The 23,718-nt window shown below is 47.2% G+C and overlaps 2 protein-coding genes across 6 annotated transcripts in view; one reads left to right on the top strand and one right to left on the bottom strand.

Moving 5' to 3' along the window:
• Positions 1-23,718, top strand: part of EDF1 (endothelial differentiation related factor 1) — a 70,499-nt gene that overhangs the window by 14,068 nt on the left and 32,713 nt on the right. For 3 of the 5 annotated variants that reach the window (XM_075834749.1, XM_075834750.1, XM_075834752.1), the window contains exon 5: positions 4,558-4,701. In XM_075834749.1, the coding sequence (XP_075690864.1) occupies positions 4,558-4,701 (144 nt within the window). Of the gene's footprint in view, positions 1-4,557; positions 4,702-9,407; positions 9,511-23,718 lie in introns of those variants that run through there. The other 2 variants (XM_075834754.1, XM_075834751.1) reach the window with 2 other exon arrangements.
• Positions 1,818-23,718, bottom strand: part of MAMDC4 (MAM domain containing 4) — a 67,820-nt gene continuing 45,919 nt past the window's right edge. The window contains exons 20-26 of the mRNA XM_075834739.1: positions 17,968-18,187; positions 17,743-17,880; positions 16,993-17,126; positions 13,647-13,737; positions 12,968-13,117; positions 12,006-12,140; positions 1,818-2,116 (exon numbers count right to left, since the gene is read on the bottom strand). Coding sequence (XP_075690854.1) covers positions 1,917-2,116; positions 12,006-12,140; positions 12,968-13,117; positions 13,647-13,737; positions 16,993-17,126; positions 17,743-17,880; positions 17,968-18,187 — 1,068 coding nt within the window. The 3' untranslated portion in view covers positions 1,818-1,916. The remainder of the gene's footprint in view (positions 2,117-12,005; positions 12,141-12,967; positions 13,118-13,646; positions 13,738-16,992; positions 17,127-17,742; positions 17,881-17,967; positions 18,188-23,718) is intronic.

The raw sequence follows: 23,718 nt of genomic DNA, 5'->3' as shown, positions 1-23,718 counted from the left end.
ATGAAGCGTACCGGATCAGTTAGAGCTGATAATTCCATTTAATGTTTCTGACCATCTTAGACCAGGATCAGATCCAGTCAGTGGAGGGTTCCCGGTTTTTGGCACAAATCTTACAGCTTGTTTATATGAGGTCCGAGAAGCCCAGGATCCTGGATCTCCTGGGGTGTTCGGCTCCGTTCACCTCTCGTTTTCTAGGCTCCGCCGGAGTGTTCCCTGACTTATATGCCAACCTGCCCATAGCCCCCTATGTACCCAGTGTATGGCAGACGGTGCCCTTTTAACATATACTGGGCTGGTATGTGTTGGAATATCTCTTTTGTACACTGTATAGAAAGTGTGTGTGTGTGTGTGTGTGTGTGTGTGTGTGTGTGTATATATATATATATGTGTTTTGATATTTTTTTTTTGTTCACAACGAATTCGATAAGTTGGAAAAGACTTTACACTGAGGCTGACGATGGTGGGATTCTGGTTAGGTTAAAGGGGTTTTCTGAAATCCCCCCCCCCCCCCAAATAAAAAAACAAAAGTTAATTTCCCCAACTGTAAGCATTTTGATGACCCTGTTTCTATGGGGGAAAAAAATGACTACTTTGCGTGCCTCCCATGTCCCGTCGCGTGCCGTTTGACATGGCTCTGTGGGCGTTCTTGTTTACTTACGCTCTGAGCCACTTGCATTAGGCTCCTTCCTGTCCCGATGTATCTCCTTACACCTGTATCTCGCCGCCTGAAACCCTGCGCCATAGAGAGTACAGCGGGGACCACGCATGCGCGTTCCCCTGCTGTGAAAGTACATGCCCCCTCATACTGGGTTAAGACTATTGGCTCCTAGCCCATGTGACCAGTACACGGCACATCAGAAGTAAGGAAATGTGATGTCGGAGGTCATGTGATGTGGGGTGAGAACAGGAACGGGGCACTTTTGAAATGGAAAGTTAGGCTTCGTTCACATCTGCGTTGGTCCAGTTCTGACGTTCCGTCTGAGGTTTCTGTCAGAACGGGACCTTGACTGACACAAAGGGAATCCATAGGTTTCCGTTTCCATTATTATTGATTTCAATGGTGACGTAGCCAGTGCCTGTGGTTTCAGTTTGTCTCTTGTGTAGTCAAATACGCTATCGCTTCCGGCAAAACGATGGGTCCGGTGCACAACAGACACAAACGGAAACCTTGGGCACCGGATCCGTCACCACTGAAATCAATGGTGATGGAAAGGTGTCAGCTCATGGTCCCGTTCTGATGGAAACCTCTGACGGGACCCCAACCCAGATGTGAACGAAGCCTTAAAGAGTTAATATGGAGGAGAGCCTAAGAATGGTGACCACATGAAACGCAAACTCGGAAAACCCCCTTTAAATGTTAGGGATCCTTTGGGGAGATGTACCAGGTTACAGTTCTAGGAAAGTAAGAATTTTCCAAGTCTATTGGATCAAGGTCATGAGGTTTTTTTTTTCTAAACTGTTTTACATGTGTTGTAGGCAAGTAGCGAACAAGGGGTTTACATCGAGGACTATATTCGTGAAAACGTTGTTTTCTCTTATACCGATTAACCCCTTTTGGGAGGAAAAAATAAAAAATGACCAGGGCAGAGGTCTCACTCTCCAACTGTTGCCAAACTTATCCCATCATGTTTAGCGACAGTCCCTGTAATTACCCGTGAAGACTGTCTAGTTTAAAGCGGTTACAGAAAACTCTGGTGTAGAATGGTTTGTGGCTGGGCGGCTGCCGTGACGCTCCTCTGGTGTCCGCATGGTGCTGATCCAGCTGTAACACCGCTCTAAGCTCAGCAACCGGCTGCTCTATAAAGACAAGCGGCCCATACAAAGAGTACTTTTATTTGTGACGGGTGGACTGTAAAGCATTGACTTATTTTACAGCAGTTGTTAAAGGTGCAGCACGTGGAGACGTTTACTACGTTTCAGTTTTCGGAAGAATCGATGTCATACGACACGTTGTTGAAACCATCGATCTGTTCGGCTTGTTCAGGCAGCGGAGTTGCGCTCGGCACGTTTCTCTTCCATCTGCGGTACAGGAATAAGATCAGCAGCAGGCACAGCAGGACGATGATCACTCCGATGACGATGGCCCAGATCTGCCCCGAGTTGTCTTTACCTGGAACTACACAGGTTAACATTGTTATACATTTATTTTCACACTTAAAGAAACATTTGGGGCTCCACTGATCAGTCTGTTCTGTCCAGTGCAAGGCTTGAGGGAGCAGGGTATGACGCAGATGAATCTATTTGATCCTCTCTTTTTTTCCCCCACTGAGACCCTGCACAAGGTAGAACGGTTTTGTTGCGTGTCCCTTTAACCCATTCCCAATATTAGTCATATGGATACGTCATGGAAAGCTAATGCGTCCCGCATTTTGCCGTATCCATTCGACAAATGCATGCCACCGGCTCAGAAGCGGAGTCTGTGCTGTCATCGCCGGACATCAGCGGTGTATTACAGCTGACATCCAGCTGTAATGGCGGGGATTGAAATTACCTTCGAGCCCTGCCATTAACCCCTTAAATGCAGCGGTCAAAAGCGATCGCTGCATTTAAGGCATTTGCAGCTCATCGGCACCCCAGCAATGAAATTGCCCGGCGTTCCGGTGGCTGCAATGGCAACCGCAGGCCTATACTGGCCTCCCGCCATACCCAGCATGGAAGCCGTTCAAGCCCCTCTAGGAGGTGGGGCCTGAAAGACTAACCTAGCCGACGGCAAGGTGGCGCCAGCTCAACAGCGGTAGATGTCCGCTGTATGTTACAGCTGACGTCCACCTGTAACGGCAGGAACCGGAGCTAGATCCGATCCCTGCCATTAACCCCTTAGATAAAGCGATTGCTGCATCTTAGAGGTTGCTAGCAGAATGGCAGCCCTGCCATGCAATCTGGGCTGCCGATGCTGCTATGGCAACAGGAGGCCTAACAATGGCCTCTTCTGCCATAACAGAAGCTGATTAGGCTTCGCCTCCAGGCGGGGCCTAATCGGCTTGCGGTCAGTGAATGACTGACAGATCTAATACATTGCACTACACAGGTGGTGCAATGTATTAGAAAAAAAAACATCAGACAGTTGGACCTTCAAGTCCCCTAGTGGGACTGGAAAAAAAAGTTTTAAAACCTATCATAAGTCACAAGTAATAAAATACAATCGCCCTTTTTCCCTTATCATTGAAAAAAAGAAATAAACCATACGTATTTGATATCGCAGCGACCGGTTTGGCTTGAACTATAAAAATAATGTTATTTATTCCACGCGGTGAACGGCGTAAAGAAAAAACGTAAAAAACTATACCAGAATTTCTGTTTTTTTGGTCACTTTGCCCTACAACTTTTGGAATAAAAAGTGATCAAAAAGTCGCACGTATCCAAAAATGGTACCTATAAAAACTATAGCTCGTCTCGCAAAAAACAAGCCCTCATACAGCGCCGTGGACTAAAGTTCTGGTTCTCACAACTTGGCGACAGAAAAAATACATTCTTTTTACAAAAGTAATTTTATTGTGCAAAACGTTGTAAAACATAAAAAAAGTGCCATAAATTAGGTATCGCCGGAATCGGACGGACCCGCAGAATAACGTTAATATGTCATTTATAACGCGTGGTGAACGCTGTATAAAAAAAACAAAACTGCTGGAAAATGCCCCAAAATGGTACCAATAATATCTACAGCTCGCCCCGCAAAAACACAGCCCTCATACCACCACGTCTATGAAAAAATAAAATGAATCCAATTCGTCAGGAAATAAAAATATGCCGTTGTGCCGACCCGAGGGGAACATTTCTTCTGTTTCAAGAGGCGATTTATCAAGGACCTAAAATTAGGGAACCAGGAAGGGGAGAGCCCAAACATCTGCTGGAAGCGCCGGTGCCCGTATTATACCAGGACAACACTTCCTAGCAAAATTATCCAAACTGCAAAGGTGTGGACCAAAAGGGGGATAATAAAGGACGCCATTTATCAGTGTGACACCATATGGATTATTTTAAGTTTTTGTTACCCCATTATTATACCCCCTGACTATGCCCCTGATGTGCTCTGCCCGGCTTACATGTACCCCCACATTATAAACGGAAACACCTGAAAGACTCCAAACAAAACTATTACCAAGCAAAATCCGCTCTCCAAAAGCCAAATGGCGCTCCCTCCGCTCTGAGCCCTACAGCGTGCCCAAACAGCAGTTTCCTTCCACATATAAGGCATCGTCATACCCGGGAGAACCCTTTTAGCAATTTTTGGGGTGTGTGTCTCCAGCGTCATAAGCTGGGCACGACATGTTTGCCACTGAAATGGCATATCTAGGGAAAAATTGAAATGTTTTCCTTTGCACCATCCGCAGCGCAATCATTTATGGAAAAGACCTGTGGGGTGAAGAGGCTCGCTACACCCCTTAATAATGCCTTGAGGGGTGCAGTTTTCAAAATGGGGTCACTTCTCAGGGGTTTTCATAGATATTACCCCCAAACCGTCATGACTTGTAGTACTAGCTCCGCTGTCCATATATAATGGCCGCCTCCGCTCTGGATCCGTTTATTAGAATAAATTACCTTTGTGTTTTTCTTCAGTATTACATAGCGTGTCCGGGGCGTACTTCAGATCATCCAAAGAGACGACCGCGCTGTGTGGACGAGCGCCCTTCACTGCCTCAAAGAGAATCTGTAAAGAGGGCGGACGTGAGGCGACTCCCGCATTATATCCATCAGTTAAAGGTCAGGACAAGCAAGTTTTGTTGTATTACCTGAAACTCCCCCGAGCTGTTGAGCTGCAGTCGCTCTTCCTGCCAATCACTGCTCTGATAACCGCGTAGCACCCAGACTGGTAGCAGGCCCTGGGCACTGACCACATACAGGACCAGCTCCCCCAGATCTGGAAAGGAAAGAGGATTGGCATTTAAGGGCCTGTTCACATCAGCGTTGGCTTTCCATTCCGGGTTCCGTCTGAGGTTTCCGTCGGGTGAACCCGACCGCTATTGATTCTGTCATTAAAACGGAAACCTGCCGGAATGGTGACGAACGGAAACCATTAGCAATGTTTCCGTCACCATTGATATTAATGGTGACGGAAACGGAAGCCGTGGTTTCAGTTTAACGTTCCGTTGCGGGGTTCAATAGACGGAAACCTCCAACAGAACCCTGTAACGGAAAGCGAGCGGTGATGTGAACAGGCCCTTACTCTTTTCACTGTCAAGGATGTCTAATACATCATGACATTAAACGCTTGCACCAACTAGAACTTGAGGGCTAGAGATTAGATCTCGAGATTATATTGAAGAATTTTAGCTTCCAAATACCAGGCTCAAAGATTTAGGTGCAGTATTCGGGGCACGATATAAACGTTTTACTTCCTGGTCCTCTGAGGATGGGGGAAACTGTCGGTGATATCATAAAGAAAGATTATAGACAGTTAGGCTGGATTCACACGAGCGTGTTCGGTCCGTAATGGATGGAACGTATTCCGGCAGCAAGTCCCGGACCGAACACAGTGCAGGGAGCCGGGCTCCTAGCATCATAGTTATGTACGACGCTAGGAGTCCCTGCCTCTGCGTGGAACTACTGTCCCGTACTGAAAACATGATTACAGGACGGGACAGTTGTCCTGCAGCGAGGCAGGGACTCCTAGCGTTGTACATAACTATGATGCTAGGAGCCCGGCTAGCTGCATTGTGTTCGGTCCGGTACTTGCGGCCGAAATACGTTCCATCCATTACGGACCGAACATGCTCATGTGAATCCAGCCTTATTGTCCAGTATTCAGAGAGGGGAGCAGATTCAGAAACATTTCTTCATGTTATCACCCTACTTCCCATGTAGATGGGCTGTGTTCACACTGTGCGTATTTGTTGCCTTTTGAAGATGTGTTTTTGTTGTTCATAAACTCCCATTGAGAGACGGGTGCAACTACCGAAACAAAGAAAAACGCACGCTAAAAACCGTGTGAACCCAGCCGTACGATATGTGACCAGCGTCACATTGGGTGGGGGGGGGTTCTATTAAAAGGGTGAGAAGATGAGCAGTTGCAGGTGTAATCACACACCCCACCCCCCCCGTTGTGTCCAAAAAAATTGAATAAAAAGTGATCAAAAAGTCGCGCGTAGCCAAACATGGTACCAATAAAAACGACAGTGTGTCACGCAAAAAATGTATATACTCCGCACAGATTACATATGCCCCCACATTATAAACTGAAACACCAGTAAAACACTAAACAAAACTACCAAGCAAAATCTGCGCTCCAAAAGCCAAATGGCGCTCCTTCTGGGCCTGGCAGTGTGCCCAAACAGCGGTTTATGACCTTATATGGGGTATTACCGTACTCTGGAGAACCGCTTAACAATTTATGGGGCGTATGTCTCCGGTGGTACAAGCTGGGCCCAACGCATTGGGCACTGAAATAGCATATATGTGGAAAATGTCAATTTTCAATCTGCAACATCCACTGTGCACTAATTTCTACAAAACCTTTGGGGGTCAAAATGCTCACTACACTTCTAGATGAATTCCTTGAGGGGTGTAGTTTCCTAAATGGGGTCACTTCTCGGGAGTTTTCACTGTACTCGTACCTCAGCGCAATGCAACATGGCGTCAAAAACTAATTTTGTAAAATCTCCACTCCAAAAACGAAATTGCACTTTTTCCGTTTAGACCCTTGCCGTATGTCCAAATAGCCGTTTACAACCACATATGGGGTATTTCCGTAATCAGGAGAAATTGTGTAACACATTTTGGGGTGTCTTTTCTCCTGTATTCCTTGTGGAAATGAAAAATTCTGAGCTAAAGCTACAGGTTATTGGAAAAAAAAATGTTTTCATTTTCACGGACCAATTCTAATAAAATCTATAAAACACCTGAGGGCTCAAAATGCTCACTACACCTCTAATTTAATTCTTTCAGGGGTATACTCTCCAAATTGGGATCACACCTGGGGAATTTCTACTGTACTGGTACTTCAGGGACTCTGCAAATGCGACATGGCCCCCAGAAACCAATTCAGCAAAATCTGAGCTGCAAAATCCAAATGGCGCTCCGTCCCTTCTGAGCCCTGCCGTGGGTCCAAACAGCAGTTTATTACCACATATGGGGTATTTCCGTAATCAGGAGAAATTGCTTTACAAATGTTGGGGTGCTTTCTCTCCTTTTATTTCTTGCAAAAATTAGAAATTTTTACGTTTTTCTAGAAAAAAAGTAGATTTTCATTTTCACAGACTAACTCCAGAAAATATAGCAAAATACCTGTGGGGTCAAAATGCTAACTATACCCCTAGATAAATTCCCTGAGGGGTGTAGTTTAAAAAATGGGGGTCACTTTTGGGGGATTTCCACTGTTTTGGCACCACAAGACCTCTTCAAACCTGACATGGTGCCTAAAATATATTCTGAAAAAAGGAGGCCCCAAAATCCAAGAGGTGCTCCTTTGCTTCTGAGGCCGGTGTTAGTCCATTACCACACTAGGGCCACATGTGGGATATTTCTAAAAACTGCAGAATCCGGGCAATAAATATTGAGTTGCGTTTCGCAGGTAAAACCTTCTGTGGTACAGAAAAAAATGTATTACATATGAATTTTGTAAAAAAAAAATGAAATTTGAAAATTTCAGCTCTACTTTCCTTCAATTCCTGTAAAACGCCTAAAGGGTTGAAACACTTTCTGAATGCTGTTTTAGATACTTTGAGGGGTGCAGTTTTCAAAATGGGGTGTTTTATGGGGGTTTCTAATATATAGGGCACTCAAAACCACTTCAGAACTGAACTGGTCCCTGAAAACAATCGCTTTTTGAAATTTTCTTAAAAATATGAGAAATTGCTGCTAAAGTTCTAAGCCTTGTGAGGTCATAGAAAAATAAAAGGATGTTCAAAAAACGATGCAAACATAAAGTAGACATATGGGGGATGTTAATTGGTAACTATTTTGTGTGGTATTACCATCTGTTTTACAAGCAGATGCATTTAAAATTGGAAAAATCATAATTTCTTCATATTTTCGCTAAATGTTGGTGTTTTTCACAAATAAGCAATGAATTTATCGACCAAATTTTTGCACTAAACTAAAGTACAATATGTCACGAGAAAACAATCTCAGAATCAATTGGAAAGGTAAAAGCATTCCGGAGTTATTACCACATAAAGTGATACATGTCAGATTTGAAAAATGGGTCTGGTCCTCAAGGCCAAAATGAGCTGGGTACTCAAGGGGTTAAAGGAACACTCCATATCAATGTGGTACTTGTCATTTCTAGTGCAGGCTCTGAGGGGGTGGGGCATGACAGGCGATCACTCTGATGTTCTCTGACTCCCTTGTTTCATGCTTTGGGTCCTCAGACATTAAACGTCCATCTTGCCTGGACTGTTCTTTTAAACTCCATCTGACCGCTGTGTCTGCTCATCCAAACAGAAAGCAAACGACCCACCACCACCATATAGATGAGAACTATCTCCAGAGATCCTCCCGGCATGATGCAGTCCCTTAGGGTATGTTCACACACACTAATTACGGACGTAATTCGGGCGTTTTTGCCCCGAATTACGTCCGAAAAATGCGCCTCAATAGCGTTGACAAACATCTGCCCATTGAAAGCAATGGGCTGACGTTTGTCTGTTCACACGAGGCGTATATTTACGCACCGCTGTCAAAAGACGGCGCGTAAATAGACGCCCGCGTCAAAGAAGTGACCTGTCACTTCTTGGGACGTAATTGGAGCCGTTATTCATTGACTCCAATGAAAAGCTGAGCTAATTACGTCCGTAATGGACGCGGCGTTCAAGCGCCTGCACATGCCGTTACGGCTGAAATTACGGGGATGTTTTCTCTTGAAAACATCCCCGTAATTTCAGCCGTTACGGACGCTGTCGTGTGAACATACCCTTACAGCTGACCGTTTCATCTATTGCTACGTGGAGACTTTGTGCTGCGACTTCCTGGCTGTAACTATGATTGTAGCCTCCTGTGGACGGCAGCTGTAGCTCAATAGTTTATGTTCACACGACCTATTTTCAGCCGTTTTCGGGCCATAAACGCCCTTAAAAACCGCTAAAAATACGGAGGCTGAACGCTTCAAAAAATCTGCCCATTGATTTCAATGGGAAAAACGGCGGTTCGTACCGACAGGGCATTTTTTTACGCGGCCGTTTAAAAAAACGGCCCGTAAATAGTGGTTTATGTCACTTCTTGAGCCGTTTTTCATTGGGTCAATAGAAAAACCGTTCCAAAAATGGCCGTAGAAAACGCATCAAAAAACGCTCGATACTTTAAAAACGTCTGAAGATCAGGGGCCGTTTCCCCTTGAAAAGCTCCGTATTTTACGTCTTTTCGTTTGCCGTGTGAACAGAGCCTTGACATTGGAAAGTTGTGCTACAAAAAGTCTTTATGTGGCCCCCGTCTGTCCTGTTATTGAAAAGCTTTGTCCAATGTTTAACTGCTAGATGGACACGGACTGACGTCAAGTAAAGCTGCAGCTGAAAAATAATGCTATTTTTTCCCCTTCCTGAGGCTGCGGCTCACATGATGTACAGTGACCAATCCCTGGTGAGTACAGAGCTGTTTAATGTCACACACACGTTATGGGGACACTTTGGCTCTTGTCCTGCGGTGGAGGAACAGCCCGGAACTTTTAATTTATTAAGTGTCATAATTTGAACACATTTAGGCCTCTCCTTCACACAGGATTTTTCTGCCAATAGAAACTGCACGTAAAAATGTAACGCAACGTGTTTTTCGTTTGTTATTCTGTACCTGTTTTTTGAGTTACTATAGAGAAGCTTATGGGAAAAACGCCACTGACCACAAACCAGAACGAAGTTGTGTGCAGCGCTATTTATATTTTACTATAGACCTTATTGTAGCATTTGGCCGCACTAGAAACGCCACGTGAAACTGAGCAAAACGCTGTGTGTGAATCCAGCCCTAGCCAAGTAATAAAATCCCAGCCCGCGCTCTTTGGTGCGTGGTACAGTGTGGGGTGAAGCTGACAGACCGCACAGCGCGCATTACATAATAAACACCGTGGCAGAATGTGGGCACCAAAACATTAGTTTCCAGCGATCTAGATTCCTGAGATGAATGCCTGTATCCTGACCAGCAGCCGAGTTTCTACAGATTTCACCAATTAATGGGGATTATTGGTAGTGACCTCTTCTCTGGGTGTTTAGTGGTTGATGCTTCTTGCCCAAAATCGACAAGTGCTATATATACACATGTGCAAAAACGACTTGGGGTATGTTCACACGAGGGCGTCCGTTACGGCTGAAATTACGGGGATGTTTCATCCCCGTAATTTCAGCCGTAACGGCATGTGCAGGCGCTTGAACGCCGCGTCAATTACGGACGTAATTAGCGCTGCTATTCATTGGAGTCAATGAATAGCGGCTCCAATTACGGCCAAAGAAGTGACAGGTCACTTCTTTGACGCGGGCGTCTATTTACGCGCCGTCATTTGACAGCGGCGCGTAAATATACGCCTCGTGTGAACAGACAAACGTCTGCCCATTGCTTTCAATGGGCAGATGTTTGTCAGCGCTATTGAGGCGCTATTTTCAGACGTAATTCGGGGCAAAAACGCCCGAATTACGTCCGTAAATAGGCCGTGTGAACATACCCTTAAAGTGCAGCTAAACACTTGACAAACTTCTGACATGTCATAGTGACATGTCAGAAGTTTGGATTGGTGGGGGGTCCGAGCAGTGAGACCCCCACCAATCACTAGCATGAAGCTGCTGAAGGTCTGGTGTGAGCGGTCAGCTACTTCGTGTCTGTTCGGCTTTTTCTGGAAATAAATGTATCGGTGTACGGACTCAATAGAAAGTCTATGAGCTCGTACTCCGATACATCGGCTTTCCGGAAAAAGCCGAACAGACGTGAAGCGTCGGAGCGCTCACACGAGACCTTCAGCTGCTTCGTTTTAGCGATTGGTGGGGATCTCAGTGCTCGGACCCCCACCAATCCAAACTTCTGACCTGTCACTATGACATGTCAGAAGTTTGTCAAACGTTTAACTACATTTTAAAGGGGTTTTCCCCCATCAAGGACATATGTGTCATAAATGTCAAATAGATGCGGGTCCCACCTCAGGGACCTGCACCTGTCTCTAGAACGGGTCCCCCTAAACCCCGTTCTACTGCTCTGTGTGGCGTCTGAAGCATGTGATGTCCGACCGTGAAGAAGGAAACAGCCTAGCTCGCTGAGCTAGGCTGTTTCCGTAAGCCCCATAGAACTGCATGGTAGTTATGGAAACAGTGTAGCTCGCATGCTCTGCTGTTTCCCTAACTGCCATTCACTACCATGGGACTTACGGAAATAGCACAGCTCAGCGAGCTAGGCTGTTTCCTTCTTCATGGTCGGGAATTACGTGCTTCAGCTGTAACACAGAGCGGTAGAACGGGGTTCAGGGGGCCCCGTTCTAGAGACAGGTGTGGGACCCGCATCTATTTGACATATACTGTATGACATACTGTGGATAAGTCATAAATGGGTTTTCCCATCCGGGATATTTAAGAGCACACTTTATATCTCAGAACGCAGCCTATACATAGGAGAGGGCGCAAAGAAGCAACAAGAAAATATTATTATGTTGCTTTTATCATTTATATCGGTTACAGGCATAAGTGTGTATATTCTATAAAAAGTAGGACACCGCTGTTGATGAATTAAAATTCCCTCCCGTTTCCCCCCCGCGGGTCACGATCCGTATACAGCGTCCCCATAAAGTGGTTGTGCGCTGACCTCATCCTACAACTCTACAGTGAGACCTGGAGGACGGCAGCACAATACACCCGAGCGAGTCCACAACTAATAACGCCGTCTACTGTGCGGGTTGTAGTTGGGTATAAATGATGTGGACTTTTGTGGTCTGAGCTATTGTGTGTGAACCATCAGTATAGGAATAATGGGAATCTAAATGTCAAACATAGTAGAGATGGTTCACATCCTATTGTACAATTCTCTATAGAACGAGTCCGATCCTCACCGCCCCGCGGCGTGTAACGCGGCTGTCCTGCTCGTGTGCGGGTGATCCAGTGACTTACGGAAGTGGTCGGAGGAGTCCGTGCGGTAGGAGTAGGTGAAGCAGGATCCAGTAGTCGCTGACAGATGTTCACTGACCAGCCAAGCTGAGGTGCCGTCTGCGTGCAGAGCTCCGGTATCCACAAAGGCGTAGTGTCCTGCCGGGGAATCACAGGAGCAATAGGATTAGATACTAGTCAGGGCGGCCCAGGCGACGCTGCTCACTGCAGGCAGATAATGACCGGCTTCTATATAGTGAATCCCATCACCAAGGAAGACAGAATGACTGATGAATTCCTCAACCGCCTCTTCACTAGTGTCTCTGTATCCAACAGCCAGGTGGTATCTAATCTCGTCACTATGTGAACTGTTCAGTCCGACTTTATCCCCCACCTCGATGTACGGTTACATGACGGGCACTGGCTGGTCTGTATATTTGGCATCCGGCTGGCATTACTAGTGGGTGAAGAGCTGAGAATATGCAAATCTGCTGAGGAGGTCCCTAAAACATGTGACTGGCTGAAGGGGGGGGGGGATGGTTTGCTTTTACTATGTATTTTTTCTGTAGGATGGATTGTCAGCTCTGCGGACAACGCAAGTCCATAAAGTCCTGTACCCGTAGTCACGATCTGTACAGGGTTTCCTGACGTAAGTTATTGTATAGTGGCCCATACAGCCCCATTTGTAAGGAATAACAATCTATTACGTTATTCCAAACTGTATAAAAAAAACTAAATAGACTCATCCCTCCCTGATGTATGACAAGAGGACGCTCCCCTGTGATTGGTCGGGATAATAGATCTCTATAGATATGTTCGGAGTATGTGTTCAAGCGTGATGTGAACCACGCTTAACCAATGCCTCACAGCAGGCTCCAAGATTAGTGTCAGCAGGATCTGATGGTGATTGGTCAGACCTAGTAGCATTTTCCACCATGAGGTACTGATGCTACCCAGGTGCAGTATACAGATAATGTGGAAATTACCGTCTGCGGAGCCCAGGCTGCGATCCTTCTCAGGAGCTGCGCTCGGTCGGTGTACGGCTGCTCCATTTGTCCAGTCCCAGTCATACGTATCCATAAGGGGGATGCGAACATTGGTCCAAGAACAAGACCCATGTTCAAAGTCACATGACGCTGCAAGAGAAGGCTTACGCTGGTCATGATATTGGAGACATAGGTGATGTGAAGTAATAGATGAGGCGGCTGCTGCCTCCTGACTGACCGAGCATAACACAAGGACGATCAATGTGATCAATGCTGCTGACCGGAGGGGAGGGGGACATCTGCTGCCTCCTCAATGGCAGAGCATAACACCGGGACGATCAATGTGATCAATGCAGCTGACCGGAGGGGGACATCTGCTGCCTCCTCAATGGCAGAGCATAACACAGGGACGATCAATGTGATCAATGCAGCTGATCAGAGGGGGAGGGGGACGTCTGCTGCCTCAATGGCAGAGCATAACACAAGGACGATCAATGTGATCAATGCAGCTGACCGGAGGGGGAGGGGGACGTCTGCTGCCTCCTCAATGGCAGAGCATAACACAAGGACGATCAATGTGATCAATGCAGCTGACCGGAGGGGGAGGGGGACGTCTGCTGCACTTAGAAATCACTCTTGGTTACTGCTTGCGGTCTGGTAAGGTTATTATATCTGGTACCTGAATCATGACAGCGATGATGGCTGATGTGAATGTCATCCACCGCCATGTAAGAGTGCTCTCCCCCCGCGCCAACCGCCTCAAACAGCAACTGCAAGGAGGAGAGATGTGGTCATAGCTCAAAGATATACAAAGGAAAACCGCGTGTGCAGTCCGGGGTGGAGCGCCTACAGAAGGCCCGGCCACATGTTGGCTATTGATAGCAGCATAGGGTCCGTTCACACTGAGTTTTTTTTTACGTTGAAAGCGCGTTGGATTTAGTGCCAAAAAACAGATGAAATTGTATTTTTCCCGGGCTGCTTTTGGCTGTTTGCGGGATAAAAAAAAACGGTATCTTCTTACTTGCCGCGGTCTCCACCTCTGACCTCCCACTGAAATCAATGGGAGGCAGAAAAAACCTGCGGCCCTGGTTTCTGAGCGTTTTTTGCCTGCGGTCCCTGCAGTAGCTTCAATGGTGGCAGGTGAAAAACGCTACGGAAAAATACGTACAGGCAGTTCAAAATCTTCCTCAAAAAAAAAATTCTGATGCAGATTTTTTTTATGCCTACAAAAAAAACTCTGTGTGAACAGGGCCTTAGGCAATGTTTATTTTGAAATGGTTTTGCCGAACAAAACCAGAGGTCTGCTATAAATATATATATACACACACATCCACCTACTTACCTTGGGGTATACTTTTTTTATGGTACATTGTTGTATTGAAAAGTAGTCATCTGCGCTTTTCAATATAGATGTCAGATCCTGATCAAGTACATGACCAAAAGACACCCTGCCCATAGTGTACAGGCAGACCGGGAACCGAGTGTGACACTTCCACTGACCAGGGGGTGGCAGTGTTGCTGCTTGCGTTTGCTAACAATTTAAAGAGGATCTGTCACCAGTTTATGAATTCCCCGTCTCCTGACTAATCTAATAGGCGCTCTGATGCTGATCATTACAGTGTCATTTGTTTTCAAAACTTTTATTATTTGCAGAGTTCTGAGCATTTTTCTTGTGGCTCTAATAGCCAAATAGGAGGTGACTCTTTCTTTTCACTCTGGGCGGTGTCATGTTTTCTGTATGACGCTGTCCAATCAGCATCCAGCTTCTCCCCCTTCCCCGCCCAGCAACACAGCGTGATTATGTACTATACAGCTCCATTCCCGACTGTGTTTTCAACTGGTGATATCTCTGGTGGTGTCACAGCTAGCACTGGTGTCATATGAAAGATTAGAATCCCCTCTTTCATATGCCACCAGAGCTGCTGTTTTAGGTGGTCCACAGCTGGAGATATGGCTATTTGAAGTGATTCCCCCCCCCCCCTTCCCTCCAGCCCAGGGTTGCCAACCGTCCGTAAATTTATGGACAGTCTGTAAAAATGGGTGTTTTTTTTTTTTTTCTGCCGTCCGGGATTTTTCTGCAGTCTCCCGTATCTTTTCATTGCGCATGCGCCAATATGTACATGCGCAGTGCAAAGGAATTTTGCACGAATCTGCGGAATCTGAAAATATGCAGGCCGGCCGCTGCCAAATTAGGTCGGTTCCCGGGAGTGGACCAATCCAGTCACCTGACGTGAGGTCAGGTGATTCAGGTCAGGTGACCGGACTGGTCCAGTCCTGTGCCGTCACCAACCCCAGTCAAAAGTGATCCTGCGCCGCATGACCACCACCGCCACCTGACGGTCAGTAGTGTCAGGCAGAGCTCTGTTTGCTCTGAGTACAAGGGAAGGGGAGAGGCTGTGCGGCGCTATTTACAAGGGAAGGGGGTCACTATCTAGAAGGGGGACTGTGTCTGGCGCTATCTACAGGGGGCACGGGTACTGATGGGGCACTTTTATTGTGTCGAGCACTGAGGAATCCTTATTACCATCTAAGGCACTGTGGATTACGAGATTGTTTAGAGGATGGGGTGTAGGTGGGGAGGACGGGGTGTAGGTGGGGAGGATGGGGTGTAGGTGGGGAGGACGGGGTGTAGGTATGGAGGACTGGGTGTAGGTATGGAGGACGGGGTGTAGGTGGGGAGGACGGGGTGTAGGTATGGAGGACGGGGTGTAGGTGGGGAGGATGGGGAGGATGGGGTGTAGGTGGGGAGGACGGGGTGTAGGTATGGAGGACGGGGTGTAGGTGGGGAGGATGGTGTATGGAGGGTGGGGTATTAGTGGGGAGGATGGGGTAAAAGCGAGAAACCAACATGTCTGTGTGTCACATTCAGCAGATACGAGTCGTGGCTGGAATAAGTGGTCACCGGGGTCTGGGTTGGATGGAGAAAAAAAGAGAAAGTGATCGATTCTAATCAGAGAAATCATCACCTGAGTTAGCGGGAGAAGCTACAAGCGGAGCTGTGATTGGGGAGTCACTCCTAGCGCCCTGCACGGGCAATGATTTTGTAATGTGTCCGTAAAAATTTTGTCTGTCCATGAATTTTAGCTCAGTTGTCCAGAAATTTCTGAAGTGGCGATCCTGCTCCAGCCTCAGTCTCTCACGCTGTGTGAAGCAGCTTCATGCTGATTGGACATTGTCAGAGGCTGGGAGGTAGCGCCACCTCAGGAGAATCGCTGCTGTTACCTCCCACTTGTCTAGTATTGCCTCATTTACATATTTAGAAAAAAAAAAATCTCATAACTTCTAAAATCTTCTTGGGACACAATTTTCACTATTATCAGTGTGACGGCGCCTAAAAGATTAGGGAGGAGATCGGGCGACAGATCCGCCTCTAGGCACTAAATAATTTTACATTCCGAACATTATTTCAGTTGCAGTTTTTGCAGAATTAATTGTCACAGATTAAAATCAAAACTCTAGAAAAGAAACCTAAGAAATGTGCGGTGCGTATAGCAATATATCCTGAGCACTCCCCTATTACCGCCTGCTGTAAGGCGGAGTTCACACCGGGCGGATACACTGTGTAATAGCACGCTGCGTATCCGTCCTGTGCGCCGCAGGGAATTCTGGCGAAAAACCGCACCAAACGGTGTTGCAGTTTTTCGCCCGGAATGTCCGGTAGCGGGCTGGCCCCGAGATGACGTTACATCCTAGGAGACCCCTGAGGCCTGTGATTGGCTGCAGTGATCGTCACATGGGATGAAGCGTCATCCCAGGGGGCCAGGATAAGATTTGTGTGGAGCAGATTTGTTTTATCTCATCCACTTTGCTGCTGCTGTATTTGCTGCGGATTTTCCGCAACTAATTCCGTTACGGAAAAACCGAAATGTTTACGCAACGTGTGAACTGACCCTAATAGAGCAGATGTCTCGGGTGGACAACCCCTTTAATAGACACGAATTGTAACTAGAAGTCCTGTCCACAGAGTCTTTACTCTCCTGCAGGAACGCAGAGGACAAGACTAATGTAGCCGTGGAGTCCGTTACCTTCCACCGCGTGTCAGCCCGGAGAGTCGCGCTCCTGTAGCGCCAGCCGTCCGGCGGCGCGTCTGAGATCCTCAGCAGTTCTCTTTTAACTTTCGTCTTTCCAGTGTCGTCCTCAATGTACACGATCAATGTTCCTGCCAATCAGAGAGGGAAGAGAGGACGCAATGCATTCATATATTGGGGCACGTTTATAAAACTTGCAGTTTGCACGTGTGTTGCATTTATAGGGCATCTGGCCGCCATTTTTTGCAGGTTTTCCTCATGTATGACGGTTTTCAATCAGGGGGGATGGTCTTATTTGTGGCATTTGGTCCCCCAGGTCAGACCAATCAAACTGTAGGAAGGTTTCTTTTAAAAGGCAGAACATGCACCAAATTCACTCGCTCTGTGATGTTTTTATGTAATTGATTTTGATTCAAAAGCAAAAACCGCCACAAAAAAACGTTGCAGTTTTTTTCTGCCTCCCATTAATTTCAATGGGAGATCAGAAGCGGAAACTGCTCAAAGCAAGAACGTGCCTATTTTTTTCCCCGCCTGCGGCCAAAAGCCTTATGGAAAAATGAAAAAAAAACAACTTTTCCCTCCCGTTGAAATCAATGTGAACCGATTCGGGACACTTTTTGGCACCGAGTCCGCCGTGACGTCCGCATCAAAATCATCACAAAAAAAACTGTGAACTGACCTTTTACGTATCAGAATGTATGTGGTGTTGATGGATTGAGGCTGACACTAATTGTTTCACTTACTGACCTGGGTTTGTGCCCCCCATCTGGTACCAGAAGCTCAGGCAGCCCTCTTCTGGGTGGGCATTGTACACACTGGATGTTAGAACAGCAGATGCCGCCCTGGGCAGGTGGGTGGAGCTGGTGTCAACCACCATATAATGCCCTGAGGATGCCAAGATACAAAGTAGTTACTGAACGGTCACATTCAGATGTGGTCTGTGCCGGAGCCAAACGTTACTCCGCCGGTTACCTGTAAAACTCTGCAAGGAGTGATCGTGGGGAGGTCCCGTCTGGTGGTTGAAGTGGATGTTCTGATGTAAACTCCACATATATGTTCCCTGAGAGGAAAACCCGCAGGTTCCAGCCTCAAAAGAGCAGCGAGTGGGGGCTGCACAAGGGCCGCTTATCACAGTGATGTCATCAATAGCGATGTGGCCAATGGAGCCGTCACGCACCGCTTCAAAAATCAGCTGGGAGAGGAATGATAAGGAAGAAAATGTTATATATACACACGGGGTGCATAAGTAGTTACACATTTTAAATAATAGGTATAATATTTTATAGAATGAGAAAACCATTAAAGGGAACCGGTCACCGGCATTTTACCTATTAAACTCTCCTCACCCCTCCCCGGCCGTTGTCACAAGTTCATTGCCGTTATCCCCTTTTCTAAACTCCTCCGTCCGTAAATTCCGGTCTGCAAACATTTTGCACCTTTTATGGTAATAATCCGGCAGTCTCGTTCGTTCCTTTTCTTAAGCGCTGAAAATTGGCCCGCCCTGAATGCCAAAATCTGGTCTGAGATGGCGGGCATGCGCCCATTACGTATGGTCCGACGCGCTTTCCTGCTTCGTCCGAGCCTCAAATCTAGTTACTGCGCGTGCGCCGCTGTGGTGTCCCGTTGTGCACACGCACCAAAACAGGACACCGATGCGCAAGTGCGGGATTTCATGTGTGCTGGGGGGAGGCAAGAAGCTGTCAATCAAAAGTAAGGAGGCGGGGTTAACCCAGAAAGGCTTGAGGAATGAAGATATGACTTTTCTGCTCATTAGCATATGACACAGGAACGCTAAAATACTGAATACTGAGGGTACCGAGCCGACTTAGAAGACAATTATCGGTTATATAAAAATTTCACCTCCTTCCGTATTGCTGGTTTAATAGGTGAAATGCTGGTGACCGGTTCCCTTTAAGTACAATCTCTTATACGCTCACAATGGCGGCCCCCGTTATTTACACATTGCACATTGCTGTAATCTGGCTTTTACACTTAGGCTACGTTCACGTGCGGAAATGTGTGTGTTGCGTTTTTACATCAGTGTGCGTTGCGAGTAGCGTGTGTTTCACGCACTCAAGCACTTTTTTTCACAATGTAATTGATGCGTGAAGCACGGACAGCGCAGGGATGTTTTCGCGCACCCATTAACTTCAACGAGCGGCGCGGTGCGTGAAACGGACAGCAACTAGACGGGCCGGGAGGGACTCAATAAGGTGCTGGTCGGTTGTCTCCGGTATCTGGAGCCGTGCTGACTGCCATTGTGCTTGGAGATGTAAGGCTGGCATGCGGCTGCTCGGCCCCTGGGCACAGTTTTTGTGTGGATATTAATTACAGAGGAGGTTTGAACTCCGCTTGGGCTGGGCAATTAGTCGAAAAAAAATGTTTCACCCGGGTTCAACTGTATTTGCATCTTCAGGACGCAGACACAGTTGAATCCGATGGTAGAGCAGGGAGCCGTAAGGTCCCTGCTCTACCATTCACTATGTATTGCCGGACGCTCCTGGCTCAGCACAGACAGGCGCGAGGCAGTAATATCATTGCACCCAGTCACACACAATGGAGGAGCAGAGGCATCCACTGACGGACATTTCTAGCCGGGTGACGCATCGCATTGGCTCGCTGGAAGATTCCATCTGCCCCAGGGAAGACAGTCAGCATGTAGGGGGACGACGACGTGATCTGCAGCGATGGATTCACACCCAAATCACTACAAAGCCCTCCACATGGATGAGTGGCCCAGAAAAAATCCACCGGCCACCGGCTCGTGTTCCTCCAGCAATGCCTGCCGGGTGTTTGTTCTCTGATGTTTCTCGCCTGACGCGCCAACGTCCATCCGTTCCATGAAGCAGAAAACGTGACTCATCGGAGAAGACGACCCTCTGCCAATCATCGGTGGTCCAATTCCGATACTGCTGCGAAAATTGAAGACTTTTTTCCCGCTGTCTCTTTGTTACAGAGGAGCAGTGACCGTCCGTCGGCTCCGGAGCCCCATACGCTGCCGGGTTCACTGAAATGTTGTATTAGACGCACGTCTGGTCGCCCCCTGGTTTATTTTTTATTTTTTTAAATCAAATAATTTTTTTATTTTCACTTTCAACAAAAAATAAAACATTTGTGATACACCATCACAACCCAAATACAAACACCCCCTCCCCCCTTCTTCCAGAGTATGTTTTGTTACAAATACACAATATTAGCACATAAAACAGCACCATATATATTTCAAAACCTATATAAATCCATGCTATACAGATATATTAAGCACTAAGATCCCCCTTTGCCATTCAGGTTACCCTACGCAGCACGCACCGTCTACAAGGCGATCACATCCCCTATGAATCTCAGCCGCTGCATCAGGTGACACATTCAGACCCCGTCTCTGCACTCACGAGGACCAGATTTTATCACATGTGTGTTCAGCATTCCTAGCTGTGTAGCTCTATATTTCCATACGTGTTACCCTCGTGACTTTACTACAAAATTCCAATAGCGTAGGAGGTCGATCATCCAGCCAATGTTGTGCAATAAACTTCCCAGCCACATACAACATACGAGCGACCGCCAGATTAACATGTTCAGAAACCGAGATCTCCTCCACGTGTCCCGAAACACATACAAGCGGAGTGAAATCCACCGACCCCTGATATATAGAAGAGATCGCGTCCACCACCTCCGACCAGAACTGTCACTGCCCACATTGCCACATCATATGTATCAACGTGCCAGGTGCCCCACCACATCCGGGACAGTCGGGGGAGTCCCTGACCCCAATATCAGTCAGAAATACCGGTGTTCTATAAAGCCGATGTATTAGAAATAGATGAGAAACACGATGCGCTTCATTCATAGACAATTTAGGAATCCGCGACAATATATCCCCCCACTGACTTTCTTCTATGGGCCCAAGATCTCTTTCCCATTTAGGCCCCATGCACATGACCGTAAAAAACCTCAATTTTTGCGGACCGCAATTGCGGTCTGCAAAAATGGACCCGATCACTTTCATTGAATGCGGACACCTTTCCGTAGCGCTACGGGTGGGTGTCCGTGCCGTAGAAATGCTCCGAAAATTATGGAACATGTCCGTTCTTTTGCATTTTGCGGGCCGTGCTCCCATACTTTGTATAGGGGCACGGCCCGAAAATGCGGGTGGCAGTCGGCGGCCGGCCGTGCCCGCAATCGCGGGCCGTTATTGCGGGCACGGTCATGTGCATGATAACAAGGAAGGAAAACCATCTAAAAACCTGGTCAGAAGGGATATAAGACCAGAGTTTCCAACTTTATATTCCAAATGAGGGATCGAAACAATCTGTTGACCTTATAGAAAAAGCGCTGTGGTAACCATATAGGTGCGTTGTGTAAAAGATATAACAATTGGGGCATCCATATCATTTTAATTAAATTACATCTGCCAATGACTGCGATATAATTTACGCCAAACATCGAGCTTAAGTTGAAATCGGGCCAGTAAAGGGGTCAAATTACATTTTTCAAAGTCCTCCCAAGTTCATTGAGACTTCCACACCCAAGTATTTAAAAGCTGTGACACCCTTCATGGGGAGATCTTCACATGGCACCTGCACGCGTGTATCATCCACCCTCATCACAACAGACTTGGACCAGTTCATGGTCAATCCGGAAAACCGACCAAACTCCCCAATAGCCGACATGGCTGCATCCAGGGGAGCCGCATCATCCTCCAAAAACAGTAGCATGTCATCCGCGTATCATGCTGGTTTATCCTCCTGCTCTCCATGGCGAAACCCGACAATATCTACCGAACCCCGAATTGGAACTGCTAACGGCTCTATGGCGAAAAGTAATGGAGAGCGCGGGCAGCCCTGTCGTGTACCTCTACCCAATGGAAATGTGTCGGTCATAAAATTATTCACTCTAAGGCTGGATTCACACGAGCATGTCCGGTCGGAAAAGGACGGAACATATTTCTGCCGCAAGTCCCGGACCGAACCACTGCAGGGAGCCGGGCTCCTATAGTTATGTACGACGCTAGGAGTCCCTGCCTCTCCGTGTAACTACTGTCCCGTACTGAAAACATGATTACAGTACGGGACAGTTGTCCTGCAGCGAGGCAGGGACTCTTAGCGTCGTACATAACTATGATGCTAGGAGCCCGGCTCCCTGCACTGAGTTCCGTCCGGGACTTGCGGCCGAAATACGTTCCGTCCTTTACAGACCAAACATGCTCGTGTGAATCCAGCCTAATTCTAGCCACAGGTCTATCATACAACATCTTAGGCCCCATGCACACAACCGTATTTTTGTCCACCCGTAAATACTGGCGTAAATACGGGTCCTTGGTCACACGTATTCCACCCATATTTACGGGCGCGTTTTCGCTGCAAAATTACACTGCAGTAATCGGCAGCCCCTTCTCTCTATCAGTGCAGAATAGAGAGAAGGGACAGCCCTTTCCGTAATAAAAGTAAAAGAAATTCATACTTAGGCCCCATGCACATGAACGTAAAAACGCCCGTAATCACAGGCCGTAATTACGGGTCCATAGACTTCTATTGGCCACGGGTACCTCCCCGTTTGCTTACGGGAAGGTGCCCGGGCCGTTGAAAAATATAGAACATGTCCTATTTCAGGGCGTAATTACGGCACGGGCAGGCCCATAGAAGTCTATGGGGCTCCCGTGACTACGTGTGTGCACCCGTAATTACGGGAGCGTTGCTAGGCGACGTCAGTAAATAGTCACTGTCCAGGGTGCTGAAAGAGTTAAACGATCGGCAGTAACTCTTTCAGCACCAGGGACAGTGGCTACCGATCACAATATAGATAAAGCTGTAAAAAAAAAAAAAAGACGTTCATACTTACCCAGAACTCCCTGCTTCTTCCTCCAGTCTGGCCTCCTGGGATGATATTACAGCCCATGTGACCACTGCAGCCAATCACAGGCTGCAGCGGTCACATGGGCTGTAACGTCATCCAGGGAGGTCGGGCTGGATGTCAAGAGAGGGACGCGTCACCAAGACAACGGCCGGGTAAGTATGAATTGTTTTTACTTTTATTACGGAAAGGGCTGTCCCTTCTGTCTATCCTGCACTGATAGAGAGAAGGGGCTGCCGATTACTACAGTGTAATTTTGCAGCGAAAATGTGCCCGTAAATACGGGTGGAATACGGGTGACCAAGGACCCGTATTTACGCCAGTATTTACGGGTGGACAAAAATACGGTCGTGTGCATGGGGCCTTATTACCCGGCCGTTGTCTTGGTGACGCGTCCCTCTCTTGACATCCAGTCCGACCTCCCTGGATGACGCGCAGTCCATGTGACCGCTGCAGCCTGTGATTGGCTGCAGCGGTCACATGGGCTGTAACGTCATCCCAGGAGGCCGGACTGGAGGAAGAAGCAGGGAGTTCTGGGTAAGTCTGAATGTCTTTTTTTTTTTTTACAGCTTTATCTATATTGTGAGTATAATAGATAACTATGATGCTTGGAGCGGCTCCCTGAACTGTGGTCGGTCCGGGAAATACTTCCGACATACGATCCATGTATCACGGATCGAACATGGCCTTGTGAGATAACGCACAGCACTCGGACCCATTCATTTCAATGAGACTGTTCAGACGTGCGAGAGTTTTCATTCAGCGAGTGTCAATTGTATTTGTGTTAACGCTGCTTATGTGTTGCGGGTTTTCCCCATTGAACTCAATGAGGAGGTAAATCCCGCAATAAACAGCGGTTGTGCGTGGCTTTTA

Source organism: Rhinoderma darwinii, chromosome 8 (genome assembly GCF_050947455.1).
Source record: "Rhinoderma darwinii isolate aRhiDar2 chromosome 8, aRhiDar2.hap1, whole genome shotgun sequence".
In the NCBI taxonomy this organism is placed as follows: Eukaryota; Metazoa; Chordata; class Amphibia; order Anura; family Rhinodermatidae; genus Rhinoderma; species Rhinoderma darwinii.
The sequence above is the reverse complement of the archived record's forward strand: the minus strand, read 5'-3'. Positions and strand labels throughout refer to the sequence as shown.